Here is a 14,576-nt window from a genome sequence, read left to right as displayed (position 1 = left end):
TTGAAGCGGCTTCAGCAGCGCTATGCCCAGCCTTTGCTTCCACTTGGGCTTCAAAATCCATCTCAAAATGGGCCAAGGATCTACGGCGAGGTATCCTGGACGGGGCTCCTCCCGTTCAATTAGCGGAACTTGCCAACCAGATTTCCCACGCTGGTGAATACCTGGTTTCCGCCTCCCTGGATGTCGCCTCTTGTGCGGCTCAGGCTTCCAGCAATGCCGTTGCCATCCGCCGGACCGTTTGGCTCAAGGCCTGGCAGGCGGACTTGTCCTCCCAAAAGTCCCTCACTAGTCTGCCCTTCCAGGGCTCTCGTCTCTTTGGTTCCCAGCTGGACCAGATCATTAAGGACGCCACTGGGGGCACAAGTTCCCTTCTCCCCCAGGCTAAACCTCGTCGCCCTCCTCCTAGACGGCAGTTTCGCTCGTTTCGGCCTTTTCGTCGCTTCGCTGCATCAAACTCCTTTTCCCAGCAGCAACAGAGGCCACAGGCACGTCAAGAGAAGAAGGCGGTGTCCTTCAGGCCCACTCCGTCCTGGCGTCCTCGCTATTCCCAGGGTAGATCGTCCAGGCCCAGGACTGGAAGATCCACTTCCGCATGACTCTCGGCAAGACTCCAGCCCAACTCCCAGGTTGGGGGGCCGTCTTCTCCGTTTCAGGGACGTCTGGATTTCCGCAGTAGAGGATGCATGGGTCAGGGAAGTTGTATCCTCGGGATACAAAATAGAGTTCGCCTCCCGACCCAGAGATCGTTTCTTCCAATCTCGTCCTCCAAAAGATCCCACTTTGGTTCCGGGCTTCTTAGCAGCCATCGCTTCTCTGCTAAAATCCGGGGTAATCGTTCCCGTCCCAGAAAAGGAACGGTACACGGGTTTCTACTCGAACCTCTTTGTGGTACCGAAAAAAGACGGCAAGGTTCGTCCCATTCTGGACCTCAAATTGCTGAACAGGAGGGTTCGCCTGAGACACTTCAGGATGGAATCCCTTCGTTCAGTAATTGCTTCCATGGAGGCTCAGGAATTTCTATGCTCTATAGATATCCAGGACGCCTACCTACATGTTCCAATATTTCCCGGACATCACCGTTTCCTGCGCTTCGCAGTGCAACAAGATCATTTTCAGTTCGTCGCCCTGCCGTTCGGTCTCGCAACCGCGCCAAAGGTGTTCACGAAAATCATGGCGGCGCTGATGGCCATTTTGAGAGTCAGAGGCTTGGTCCTGTTTCCATACCTCGACGACATCCTCATCAAGGCTCCGTCCTTTGCTCAGGTCCACGAAAGCTTGTCCATTGTTCTCGACACCTTATCCCGTTTCAGATGGCTGGTCAACCGGAAGAAGTCCTGCCTTATTCCTTCTCAGCGCATCATCTTTCTGGGCATGCTCTTCGACACTCGTCAGTCCAGAGTCTTCCTTCCCAAGGACAAGAGATCCACCCTTTGTCGGGACATACTCTTGCTCCAGGGTCCTCGGCCTCCCTCCCTCCGATCGGCCATGAAGGTTCTGGGGAGGATGGTAGCTACATTGGAAGCGATTCCCTTTGCCCAATTCCATTCTCGACCCCTTCAGCAAGCCATTCTGTCTCAGTGGGACAGGTCGGTCTTCTCCCTGGATCGGCCGATCAGACTCCCCTTTCGGGTCAAGCGGTCTCTCAACTGGTGGCTGACGTCTCCTCTCATCTCCCAGGGCAGGTCCTTCCTTCCGGTTCACTGGCAGGTGGTGACAACGGATGCCAGCCTGATCGGCTGGGGTGCGGTTTTTCGCCACCTGACGGTTCAGGGCCGTTGGTCGCCGCACGAGTCTGCGCTGCCGATCAACGTCCTCGAAATTCGGGCCATCTTTCTGTCCCTCCGCCATTGGGAAAGGATCCTCAGGGGCCTTCCAGTCCGGATCCAGACGGACAACGCCACGGCTGTGGCATATGTCAACCATCAGGGGGGGACTCGGAGCTCCTTGGCCCTTGCCGAGGTATCCAAGATCCTCCTTTGGGCAGAGGCAACGGTTCCGGTGATATCCGCGGTGCATATCCCCGGCGTAGAAAACTGGGCCGCCGACTTCCTCAGCCGCGAGGGTATCGCGGCAGGGGAATGGTCCCTGCATCCGGAGGTCTTCCATCAGATTTGTCTTCGATGGGGAACTCCGGATGTGGATCTCACGGCGTCTCGAATCAACAGGAAGGTTCCGCAATTCGTCTCCAGGTCACGCGATCCTCTCGCAGTGGGCGTCGATGCTCTGGCCATTCCTTGGTCACAGTTCGAGCTGCCCTACCTGTTCCCACCCCTTCCATTACTTCCCAAACTGTTGAAAAAGATCAAAGCGGAAGGGGTGCCGGTCATCCTGATCGCGCCGGATTGGCCCAGGAGAGCTTGGTTCGCGGAGCTCGTCAATCTTCTCGCGGACGCTCCCTGGCGCCTTCCAGACATGCCCGATCTGCTGTCCCAGGGTCCGATCTGCCACCCGAATTCTCGGTCGCTCAGTTTAACGGCGTGGCTGTTGAAACCGCGGTTCTGAGAGCGTCCGGCCTTTCAGACCGGGTGATTCACACCATGATTCAGGCTCGGAAGCCTTCGTCTTCCAGGATCTACTACCGCACCTGGAAGGCTTACTTCCGTTGGTGCGAGTCCAACCGCGTTCCGCCTATGGTTTTTTCCCTGCCTTCTCTTTTGGCCTTTCTTCAGGCAGGACTGGATTCGGGCCTGGCTCTTAGCTCCCTAAAGGGTCAGGTCTCTGCACTTTCCATCCTCTTTCAGAAGACCTTGGCCTCCCGGCCACAGGTTAAGACCTTCTTTCAAGGGGTAGCCCACGCCGTCCCGCCATACAGGGCCCCTGTGGAGGCATGGGACTTAAACCTGGTACTGGACGTTCTGAGGGTTTCTCCCTTTGAACCTCTTAGGGAGATTCCTCTATCAGTTTTATCTTGGAAGGTGGCCTTTCTGGTGGCCATCACGTCCATTCGCCGCGTTTCCGAGCTGGCGGCCCTGTCTTGCCGTCCTCCGTTTTTGGTCATTCACCAGGACAAGGTGGTCTTCCGGCCCCCACCTTCCTTTCTTCCTAAGGTGGTTTCCACCTTCCACCTCAACGAGGACATCGTCCTACCTTCCTTTTGCCCAGCTCCGACTCATCCTCTGGAGCGATCGTTGAACAAGCTGGACCTTGTCAGGGCAGTGAGGATCTATCTGGACAGAACGTCCGTTTTCCGGAAGACGGATTCCTTTTTCGTCATTCCTGATGGCACGCGCAGAGGCCAACCGGCTTTTAAAGCGACTATTGCTCGCTGGATCAGAATGGCAATTTTGGAGGCTTACCGGGTCAAGAACAGAGTGCCCCCTCCTGGGATTAAGGCTCACTCTACCCGGGCAGTCGGCGCCTCCTGGGCGGTGCACCACAGGGCTTCCGCCCTACAGCTTTGCAAAGCGGCAACTTGGTCTTCCATCCACACGTTCGCCAAATTTTACAAGGTCCATACCTACGCATCGGCGGATGCCAGCCTAGGCAGAAGGATCTTGCAGGCGGCAGTGGTGAGTCCTCTGACCTGATGGAAGTCTGTTTTTCCCACCCGTGGGACTGCTTTGGGACGTCCCATGGTTCCTGTGTCCCCCAATGAGAGGCGATAAAGAAAACAGGATTTTTGGTTGCTTACCGTAAAATCTGTTTCTTGGAGCCTCCATTGGGGGACACAGCTCCCTCCCAATGTTTCTGTTATCTGTTCTATGACTGTTCTTACGTTTACAGTTCTCAAGTTTGTGGTTATGGTTTTTCAACCTTGTTCTTTTCTCCTACTGCTTTCTCACTAACTGAAGAGTATAATGCCAGTCGGTGGGGTGTACACTGCAGAGGAGGAGCTAACTTTTTTTATTTGCATAGTGTCAGCCTCCTAGTGGCAGCAGCATACACCCATGGTTCCTGTGTCCCCCAATGGAGGCTCCAAGAAACAGATTTTACGGTAAGCAACCAAAAATCCTGTTTTTTTTCGGTTGTGTGTGAAATGATGTCCAATTTGGCATTTTTTTTGTTTTTGTTTTTTTTTTGTGTGTTGTTGCAGTACACACAAAGGAAATAAACAAGCTTGTGTATAGCAAAACATATGTAATTGCAATAATTTTCTGAGGGAAATACTTTATTTTCTGGATCATTTTCATTGCTGTCAACACTTTCAGCCATGACTATATGGGAGCCCCGAATATTTGTCAGGAAGGGGGTAACATTGATCCGGCATGTCTGAGTTTGCACTGCTGATCTTATTTCTGGAGATACACTTAATGTAAGCTTATTATTAAGCAGGGGATTTGAGTTAGGAGGACCCCAATTTACATTCATCTGTTATCTGTGTTTTAAGTATGGACTAATATTTATTTTTATTTTTTTAATAAGGTTATGATTCATCAGATCCCACATTTACACCCACAAAAGTTACCCAGAGGTTCACTATCGGAGCACAGGGCAGCACCGCTTTCCAGCCCATCACTGCCAGCTGTAAGATTGTCCCCCAAGGTCAGGCTGCGGGGCTGGCTGACTCGCCTGGGAAATCTTTCCAGCCAATTACAATGAGCTGCAAAATAGTGTCCGGTAAGGCTCCTCGATTCTCTTACTCATATTTTTGTTTCTATATTAATAAATGTTCTAAAATTTTAAAATGGATTCTTCTTCAATGTTCAGGTAGCCCAACAAGCAAGCACTCCAATGTATCCCAAGCCGGGACACGCTCCCCTTTACCCAAGATTCATGGTAGCAGTTTCATAACTCAAAATATAAAGGTAAAGGTTAATGTTAATGCATTTTATATTGAGGTGAGCAGTTTTGTTTCCACTGAGGCAACCGAGCCAGACTAGAAGGCCTCTGTATGAGTGGTACCTGTCCTGGTGAACTCAGCCGTCCTTGTATTAAATAGAAGCCATTCATCTGAATGACTACAGCAGGTTTATTTTGTTTAACCCCTTCATAACTAGGCTTTTTTTTTTTTCAAAATTTTGTCTTTGTCCTTTTTCCTCTCCTGTTTCTAAGAGCTTGCCCAAATGAGTGTATAACACAGCCGAGTGCTATGTGATGTTTTATTGGATAGCACTCAGCCTTATGTTATAGTATGGGGCATTGCAGATCTGCAATTTCTTTTCTCATGCCGAAACAATCGTAGCCTACTGCAAGTGCATCTGATAATCGGATCACGCGCATCCATACAAGTCTGGGTGCACGTCAAAAATCGGACTGCACATATATACACATATATATTTGGAATTGCCACGGCCATAAATCTATTAAAATTAAATAAAAAAAAAAGGTCTTTGCTCTTGCTCCTTTTCTGCCTCTGTACATAGTTTGTGAATGTAATTTATGTAATTTTATAGCTTATAATTCCCACGGATAACCTCACGTCTTGCACATCCCTTCCCTCTTAGCAGGAGGAGTCTCTCTTTGCAGCAATGCCTCCACTTTGTCCTATTGGAAGTCATTCTAAGGCTCAGAGTCCAAAACTAGTGTCAGGAGGACTCGGGGCTTTCACAAAGGTAAAATTACGTATTGTCCTTAGCACTGTGATCTGTTATGTGATAATGGCGTGAATTCTGTGTGCGGTTGTGAAGATGGAAGGAAAGGGGAAAAGATTAATGTTTTGGGTTTTTTTGTTTGTTTTTTTAAAATAAAAATGTAGGTAATTTACATATATTTTTTTCTCTTTTCTTGAAAACGATTCGGAATGGTTTTGGGGTATGGCCCTAGCTGTGGGGTGGAGGTTGCCTGCTGGGCGAACTAGACATTTTTTTTAATTTCATTAAAGCACCACTCCAGTGTTTGTTTGTTTTTTTTTTTGTTTGTTTTCTATTGGAGTGGTCTTTAAATGTGATTCTCCTGTCTCAGTCGCTGCCGCCACCTACATCCTTTTCCAGCGTTGCTCCCGTCGGTCTGCAGACAAGAGTGGCCTGCGCGGGCACTCCACTGTTTCATGGAGCGTTCCAAAGGTCACTTTGCAATACATGTCTGAGAGCCTCGCTCTTGCTCTCATAGACTTGCATTGAGCTTTTGTGACATAACTTCTGAAATCCGGCCAGTCAGAAACTACTGTCACAAGATGGTGCCATGGGACAGAAGTGGCGTCAGTAAAAGGTTAAGCCTCCGGAAGATAAATATAAGAATGGAGGCAGGGGCTTACATTTACAGCTCTTGCATGTAGCTTGCTAGACTTGGGAACCAGCTGCTTTGGAGATTGAACCACAATGTACTGCTTCTTTTAGGTAATTATTAAGCAGGAACCGATTGAACCTTCTCAACAACAAGAAACTCCCTCTACTTCACAGCCATCTCTCCCGCAGATTGTTACTGTGAAGGGTAACCAAATGATTGCAGTTTCCCCCCAGAAGACCATAAATACTGCAGAGGGGTCTAAGGTAGGATCTTCCTACAGTTATATGTGTGTTGTATTGGCACCATGTGCATTTCCACAAAGACCTTTTTATAGGTTGTCAATAGTTCACGTCCGAACCTGAGAACCCACCACTTAGGAGAACAGGGATGTCATTCTGATTTTGTAAATCCTGATGGTGATGGCTGTGGATATATTTGGTCACCTCTTCTCTTAGTCCCTGGATCCTTACCTGATGTACTTGGGAGTCAGGGAGTTCGTGTTTGCCTGATAGGTTGTAGCTTCATCAATGAGAACTTGGCCTATCAAACCTGATATCCCAGAATATACATTTATTGAGTTTGATGGGAAAATCGCTCTTATATTAATATTTTGCTGATATCATATGGCAAAAACATATTTCTCATCTGTCCCATTGGGGTTCACATGTTAATGGGTTGTAGCTGCCTGCCACTAAGAAGCAGACACTAAGTATTTAAATATTTCTCGGTCACGGACACCAATAATACACGTTAACAAAAGAAAAATTGCCTGTACCTCGCCTGCTAGCATTAGGCCTTCTCAGTTTAGGTTAGTGTCAGTAGGAGGCAGACATGCCTGAGTCTCAGACCACTGTTAGCCTTGTTAGGTTAGGTGCTAACCGTCTTTCTTTTTTTCTGTTTTTAGACCTTTTTTTTAGTTTTTGCTTGAGCTGGGGAGACTTTCAATGGCCAGATTCCTGCCATGGATATCATGGTCCAGCAGAACTTGACTTGTAGGCCATAGGTCAAGACTGCCTATCTGGGCAGGGCAAACTGGAGACCATCGTATTAGCCCACCGAATTCAGGGGACCTTGATCGGGGCCTGGTTGTTAGTTAGTCCTCCCACTTGGCACCGATCAAAGAGATCTCTGCATTTCGACTTTCCAATGATTTTTCTCCTCTAGCTATCACTTCCATCAAGCGAGGCTCTCACCTGTGTCTCTCCTTTTCCAGGTCAGAGTAGTCGGGCGGAATTCACTGCCTTTCACTTTAATGTGGAGATTGCTCTCCTTTCTTAAGTACTTCACCTCTCCTCTCCCCAAGAGCTTCTCAAATAGCCCGATGTAGTCAGGAGTGCAGTTCTATCTTTTTCTCAAGGGAAAGAAAAAGCAAAAGGACTAAAACTAAATTTGTCTGCGTTATTAAGGAGTTTAATATCTAGGTTTCTTCCACTTCTCTGGTGGTAATTTTCCTAACTACCGTATTTTTCGCACTATAAGACGCACTTTTTTCCTCCGAAAATGTGGGGGGGGGAAAGGGGAGAGTGTGTCTTATAGCCTGGATATGTCTTAAAGTTCTGGCTATGGTGGGGAGGTGGGGGAGCGGTTACGGCGGAGGAGGGGTGTCACAGAGGCAGGAGCAGGGTGCTGTGGCTAACTCTTGTGCCCGCTGCTAAAGAGAAATGAATATTCACTGCATTCCGCACCCATGGGCGTGGAGGGCAATGAATATTTCTCTTAATGGCATCCTAGTATGATTGGCCCCCATCCCGGTCCTGGTATGATTGGTCCCATCCTTTCCTTATCCTGGTATGATTGGCCCCCACCCCCATCCTGGTATTCATGGCCGCATCAAAAAACATAAAAAAAACAAACCATTATACTTACTTTCCTGGCGCTCCTTTGCAGCGTCCTGTTCCAGTGCCAGAAATTGTAGGGACATCATGCGCTGCTTGCAAGCCGAGGGGCAGCTGCTGGAATACTCAATGCCCTGCACGCCGGCGGTCATGTGTGCCACTACTTAAGAGAAATGAATGTTTACCCCATTCCATGAATATTCATTTCTCTTAAGTATCTCCACACTTGACCGCCGACAACAGCAGGAAGTCCCCAGATGAAACTGTTCTCCCTAGAGAGCAATGAATACTCACTGCTTTGCGCTCACACAGTCCCGGCGTGCAGAGCATTGATTATTCCAGCAGCTGTGCTCTGCTTGCGTCCCTGCCATGCACTTCTTACAAGCATAAAGTAGTTGTTGGCATCGGAACAGGACGCTGCAAGGGAGCCCGAGGAAGGTAAGTAGAATGTTTTGGGTTTTTTATGTTTTCTGATGGTGCCGTGCATACCAGGATTGGGGTGGGTGGATGGGGCTAATCATATGGATGGGGCCATGCATACCAGGAGCCGGGTTTGGGATCAATCATACCAGGGTAAGGATGGGACCATGCATACCAGGATCGGAATGGGGGCCAATCATACCAGATTAAGGATGGAGCCCTGCATACCAGGTTAGAGATGGGGCCATGCATACTAGGACGAGATGTGGGACCCTGCATACCAAGATAGGGATGAGGGGGATCATTCCTACCAGGATAGGGATAAGGGGGCATGCATACCAGGATGGGAATGAGGGAGCCATGCATACCAGAGTGGGGATGAGGGAGCCATGCATACCAGGGTGGGGATGAGGGAGCCATGCATACCAGGGTAGGGATGAGGGGGGGACCATGCATACCAGGATGGGGATGAGGGAGCCATGTGTATTAGGATGAGGGGACCAGAATGGGGATGGAGGGACCAGGATAGGGTATATTAAGTACAGAACCAACCATATTTTTTTTATTTTTGCTTAATTTTTTTTTTCTAATGTCCTTTTCTAAAACCTAGGTGCGTCTTATGGTCCGGTGCGTTTTATAGTCCGAAAAATAAATATTTGCTTACATTATACATTGTGTTGTGAGTTTTTCAGGTCCGGCACTGACATAATTATTTTCTCTTTTTCCAGGTTGTAGGCATTCCTGTTGGATCGGCTGTCCAGGCCTCCATTAAACCTTCCGTAACTATCAGCGGTGGCCAGATACTTGTCTCCAAATCTGGCTCTTCAGCTGCCAAAGCTGTAGGGGCAAAGCAGATTGTTACTCAGGGGGTGGCAAAAGCTGTTGTTAGCAGCGGAAGTGTCAATGTATTATCCCAAGCCACACAAAACGTGTCCAAAATGCAAGTCGCACCTGCAGGAACAACAAAAGCTGGATCCCAGGGCTCAGGTACAGACATAACCGCAGACTGCATCTTCATTATTATGTTACATTTTTCTCAAGGAGAGTGAACCATATGCCGCCTGGATACTGACAACTTTGTCCGTGTGTTTCCTTATTGTGATCCAGGAAAGTCAAACTGCATTGGGGAACAGAAATGAAATGGGGAATCATCTGTATCTATCACTTGATATTTCATTTATCTACTAAGACATAAAGCATTGCTCTAATTAAAGTCTTATATTTTGGGGCTGGCACTATTTCATGTGGTTATCAGCAATGGGGGATAAGTGGTATAAATGATCAGAGACCTGTAATAAGGGCACATTCATAGGGACAGTCTGTGCGGATGCCAAAACTGATCTTTTTAAAAATGGATGGCTTCTGGGTACCATCTGTTCTTATTGGAGGCTCATACATTGCATGGCAGAGTCTAATCCACAAAATAGAATAGGACTTGCACAGAGTGTCACAGAACGGGCACATGGATCCATTATCAAAACCGATATGTGATTAAAGGCTGGACAGACATCTGTCTGAGCAGGGGGTTGGACAAGGCGACCCTGGAGGTCCCTTCCAACTATAACATGCTATGATGGTTCCATTTTAAATCTTGTGTCGATGAGAAATACTGTGATTTAATTGGAAGTTATACAATAGCTGTGGCCGCTCTGTTGAGATACATTTTTGTAAAGTATTACTTATTTCTTACAGAAATTATTTTTTTTTTCTTAAGTTATGGCAACCTTACAGTTGCCGTCATCAAATATAGGAAATTTAGCAAATCTTCCACCCGGAACCAAACTGTACCTAACCACCAACAGCAAGAATACATCTGGAAAAGGAAAGCTACTTCTTATACCTCAAGGGGCAATTCTCCGAGCTGCCAATACTGCCAGTAAGTAAATTCTACTGTTACATGTTATTATGATCTTCTGTATTACAGATAATTTATAACGTGTGCTATTCTATATTTCCCAGCAGATATTTTGTTTTGGGACCTTAAAGGGAATCTATTACCAGTTTTTTTCCACTTATTCTGAGAACTACATGATATAGAAACAGAGATCTTGATTACAGCGATGTCACTTACTTTATCACTAAAGGACTAGTAGTCCTCCATATTCATGAGCTTTGTATAACCGCTCCTCCACTGATTTGCAGCATTTTTGCTTTTGGCAGCTTTCTGTGTACACTTTGCAATCAGTGGTGTGGGCAGGTTTTACAGGGCTTATATAGGACTCCGTTTTCCCTTCACCCATGACAGCACACCTGAGAGAGGGATCTGCCCAACCAGGACAGGAAGCCTACTGAAGTAAAAGAGTGGTACCTCTCCCCACTTCAGGTGGGTTTCCTGTCCTGACAGGAACGCTCGTGCTGAGACCCTGGAGGGTTGAAGATTTTATTATTTTTTTAATTTCTGCTTGCCCACTCCTATCCTGGTACTGGAAGAACAGGCACATGCCTGTATGCCGGCCTTCAGGTGCTGGAGGTGCTGTCCGTTGGTCCAGAGGGCCTTAGCATATGCGCGGGTGGCACAGATGCGGTTCGGCTTGGCTGTTCTGGATCCACGGCGCCGCTCTTCCTCCTCCATCTTCCTCCTGCAGCTCCATAGTGGGTTAGACTTCCAGGGGCGTGCACCGCTAACATCACACGCAAGGCATGCTGGGAATGGGTGTGCCCGAGTGATGTCGGAGGGGGTATGCCGAAAGCAATATGGCAGCGCCCTGGGCAAAAAAACATCCAGGACACGTGGAGACTTGGCGCATCCTGGCGGTGGAGGGGGAAGAGGCATTGTTTCAGGCAGCGGAGGAGGCGGATCTGAGGAGTAGCGCAGTGGATCTCTCATAAAATGGGGAATAACCACAGAAGAGGCTCTTATGGCCAAAGCTCCCCATCATGGAGGCTCTTAGAGAGGAGCAGCAGCAGTCACACCACTACCAGTGCCTGATCACCAGCACGGGCGCACTAAGGGAAGCAGCCGTTCAAGTGGCAGGAGTGCAGCCGTTCTGGTCAGAGGAGTGGAAGGTCGCAGGACTTCTCGGTATCCAGGAGGGGCATCGTATGTACCCCTGATCAGCCTTTGAATCCGGTACCCTTGATATGACAGCAGGTGGTCAGTGATCTACGAGAAGGTCACCTTTTGTTAATAAGGGCCATTTCTTGCTTAAATCTCTAGGGGCCTAGGAAGGATGGTGCCAAAAAGAACATAGAATGTGCCCTTTATAGGACCTTGCTTGCAGTCCATTGGCAGGATAGTCTGCTCGGACTGTATCCAAAAAACTATACGGAATGAGACCCTTGACTTCGCCGCAAGCCTTAGGTCTGTGATCAGGGCTGAGGTGGAAGGTTCCCTAAAGACCCTGTTAAAAAAGGGGAACAAAACGGCTCAGGAGGTAATTACGGAATTTGAGGCCTCTCCACTGTCTGTTGGAGAACACTAGTGATTCCCCGTCCTCCTCCTCGGACAGTGATATAGGTGGCCTATCGTGCTTTCCGGCTGAGGACACGAATAGGTTGGTCAGGGCAGTCTGGTCAACAATGGGCCTGAAGGAGGAGAAAGCACCTAAGTCCCTAGAGGATATAATGTATGGGGGCCTGGAGTTAATTCCAGGATGCGAGCTCTCATAGATAAAGAGTGGAAAAAGCCGGAAAGATCTGATAGCTTACTCTCATCTTCAAAGAGGAGATAGACTCTGAGAGTTGGGATAAAATCCCTAAAATTGACGGGGCAGTGGCGAAATCCTACAAGAGGTCGGCCTTGCCCTTTGAGGATTCCGGCTCACCTAGAGTCCCATTGAATAAAAAAGCTGATGGGTTCCTGAGGCACACCTGGGAGGCAGCCGTGGTGGGTCTGAAATCGGCAATAGCTTAGACTTGTACTGCCCACTCCTTTATGATCTGGCTGCAACAAATGGAAGAGTAGCTTAAGAACAAGGCCCCGAGAGATCACATTTTAGCTAATATGCCTCTGTTGCAAGGAGCAGCGGGGTTTCTGGCAGATACCTCTGCAGACTCAGGTTAGCGGCTATGTCGGTGAGCCTATCCAATGCGGTCAGACGGGCCTTATGGCTGAAAGGATGTCTGGGAGACCTGCCTTCCAAAAATAGACTCTGCTCCATCCTATGTGATGGCCAGTTTCTCTTTGGTCAGAAGTTGAAAGACATTTTAGAGAAAGGCGACAAAAAGAAGGGATTTTCTTGTTTCCCTGTGGAGGATAGGAAGCCTTCCTTTCGGAGGAGGAAGTTTTATAGGGGACATCCCCCAGGAAAAAGGAAAAGGTGGGAGTTCAAAGGTAGAAAGGAGTCCTGTATATGTTCAGAGGACCTTCTACATCTTCCAAAAAGCCCTCCCAATGATGTCAGGTCAGCAGTAGGGGGAAGGCTCTCCCTCTTTCTCCCTGCCTGGGTGAATATCTCCCCCAGTCGCTGGATCTTAAATATTATCAAAGACGGTCCATCCTCCTCACCAGAGCTTCTTATTAATACCCCTCAGGAAATCACCAGGAGAACAGCTGGCCCTGGAGGCAGAGATCATGGAACTCTTACAAAAGCGTGTTCTGTGCGAAGCCCGGTAGAAGAAATAGGAAGAGGATTTTATTCTCCCTCTATTTGATAAAGAAGCCGGATGGTTCCCTAAGAACTATTATCAACCTGAGGAAGCTCAACCGATGGACTGTGAATTATTCCTTCAAGATGGAGTCAGTGAACACAGCTATAAAGCTTTTATTCCAAAATTGTTTCATGGTGGTCATCGATTTAAAGGATGCTTATTATCACATCCCAATCCATGAAGACCATCAAAAATTCCTGAGGGTGGCTCTGTATGTCCAGGGACGGGTCAGACATTACCAATATACAACCCTTTCCGTTCAGACTGTCAGTAGCTCCAAGAGTATTCACCAGGGTGATATCAGAGATGATGGCCTACCTGCATTATCAAAACACGGTTATTGTCCCTTACCTGGACGACTTCCTTAAAGTCAGAAGATCACTGTGCAAAACAGCTGATGGAGGGAACGATGGTCCTAAAGGTGCTGGGCTGGATGGTAAATACCCTCAAATTGAGACTAAAACCAGAAAGGATACAGTCTTTCCTGGGTCTGGTTTTGGACTCCATTCACCAGATCTGTCTCCTACCAGAGGACAGAATAGCCAAGTTTACGGCCCTGGCGCAGTCAGCGATAGATCAGCCAAGAATGATCCTAAGAAAAGCAATGTCCTTGCTAGGATCCCTAACATCTTGTATCTCGGCTGTAAGAGCCCAATTTCACCTAAGGTGGCTAAGGCCTAAGTGGAAAGTCCTGTCTGCGCAGAGGTCATTCAAAGGGCATTTAGAAGGAAAGATGCATCTTTCTTCTGCAATAAGGGATTCCCTATCTTGGTGGACAGTCAGGAAAAACTTGTTGTCAGTGGTCCAGTAGATAAGACCAGTAGAGGAAGTTATCACGACAGATGCGAGCAATACCAGATGGAGGGCAAATCTAAGATTTTATTCAGTTTGGGGGATCTGGATCTAGAGAGGTGTCAGGGATCGAACTTGAAAGAGCTGTGGGCTGTGGAAAGGGCCTTGAGACACTTTCTCCCATTCCTCAGGTGTTGTCATATCGGACAATCGATCAGTTGTGACTTGTATCAACCACCAGGGGGGAACAAAGTCCCATACCCTAATGATGGCAGCGGACATTCTACTCCAGTTAGCAGAGTAACACCTGCTGTCCCTTATGACACTTCACATAAGGGGAATAGACAACACAAAGGCAGACTTCCTGAGTCATGAGAAATTTAGGCCGGGAGAAGGATCTCTAAATTCCCAAATTTTCCATCAGATAGTGCAAGCATGGGGGCAGCTGGAGATGATCTGTTTGCCAGCTTACACAGCAGAAAAGTTAAGAACTTCTGTTCATTAAACCCAAGGGAGAAACCATTTGCAATGGATGCTCTTCAGATTCCCTGGAGATTAAGGATTGCTATGCATTCCCTCCAATAGCGATGATTCCAACAGTCGTGAGGAAGATCAGGGAGGATCAGGCGAGGGGGGTTCTCATTGCTCCATTCTGACCGAAGAGACCATGGTTTTCCCTTCTATGGCTAATGTCCATGTCCAATCCATGGATCCTGCCAGAGATCCCGTACCTTCTTTCCCAGGGGCCAGTATGCCACTCTCAAGTGAAGGGCTTCCATCTAGCAGCATGGAATTTGAGAGGGCATTACTGAGTCGGCATGGGTTCTCACCAGG

The 14,576-nt window shown here is 48.1% G+C and overlaps 1 protein-coding gene across 2 annotated transcripts in view; it reads left to right on the top strand.

Moving 5' to 3' along the window:
• YEATS2 (YEATS domain containing 2) overlaps positions 1-14,576 on the top strand; it is a 123,028-nt gene that overhangs the window by 43,785 nt on the left and 64,667 nt on the right. For both annotated transcript variants that reach the window (XM_069727777.1, XM_069727776.1), the window contains exons 11-16: positions 4,363-4,557; positions 4,648-4,745; positions 5,385-5,492; positions 6,216-6,368; positions 9,089-9,347; positions 10,075-10,236. In XM_069727777.1, coding sequence (XP_069583878.1) covers positions 4,363-4,557; positions 4,648-4,745; positions 5,385-5,492; positions 6,216-6,368; positions 9,089-9,347; positions 10,075-10,236 — 975 coding nt within the window. The remainder of the gene's footprint in view (positions 1-4,362; positions 4,558-4,647; positions 4,746-5,384; positions 5,493-6,215; positions 6,369-9,088; positions 9,348-10,074; positions 10,237-14,576) is intronic.

This window comes from Ranitomeya imitator, chromosome 5 (genome assembly GCF_032444005.1).
Source record: "Ranitomeya imitator isolate aRanImi1 chromosome 5, aRanImi1.pri, whole genome shotgun sequence".
Classification (NCBI taxonomy): Eukaryota; Metazoa; Chordata; class Amphibia; order Anura; family Dendrobatidae; genus Ranitomeya; species Ranitomeya imitator.
Note: the sequence above shows the minus strand (reverse complement) of the source record. Positions and strands in the feature narration are given on the sequence as shown.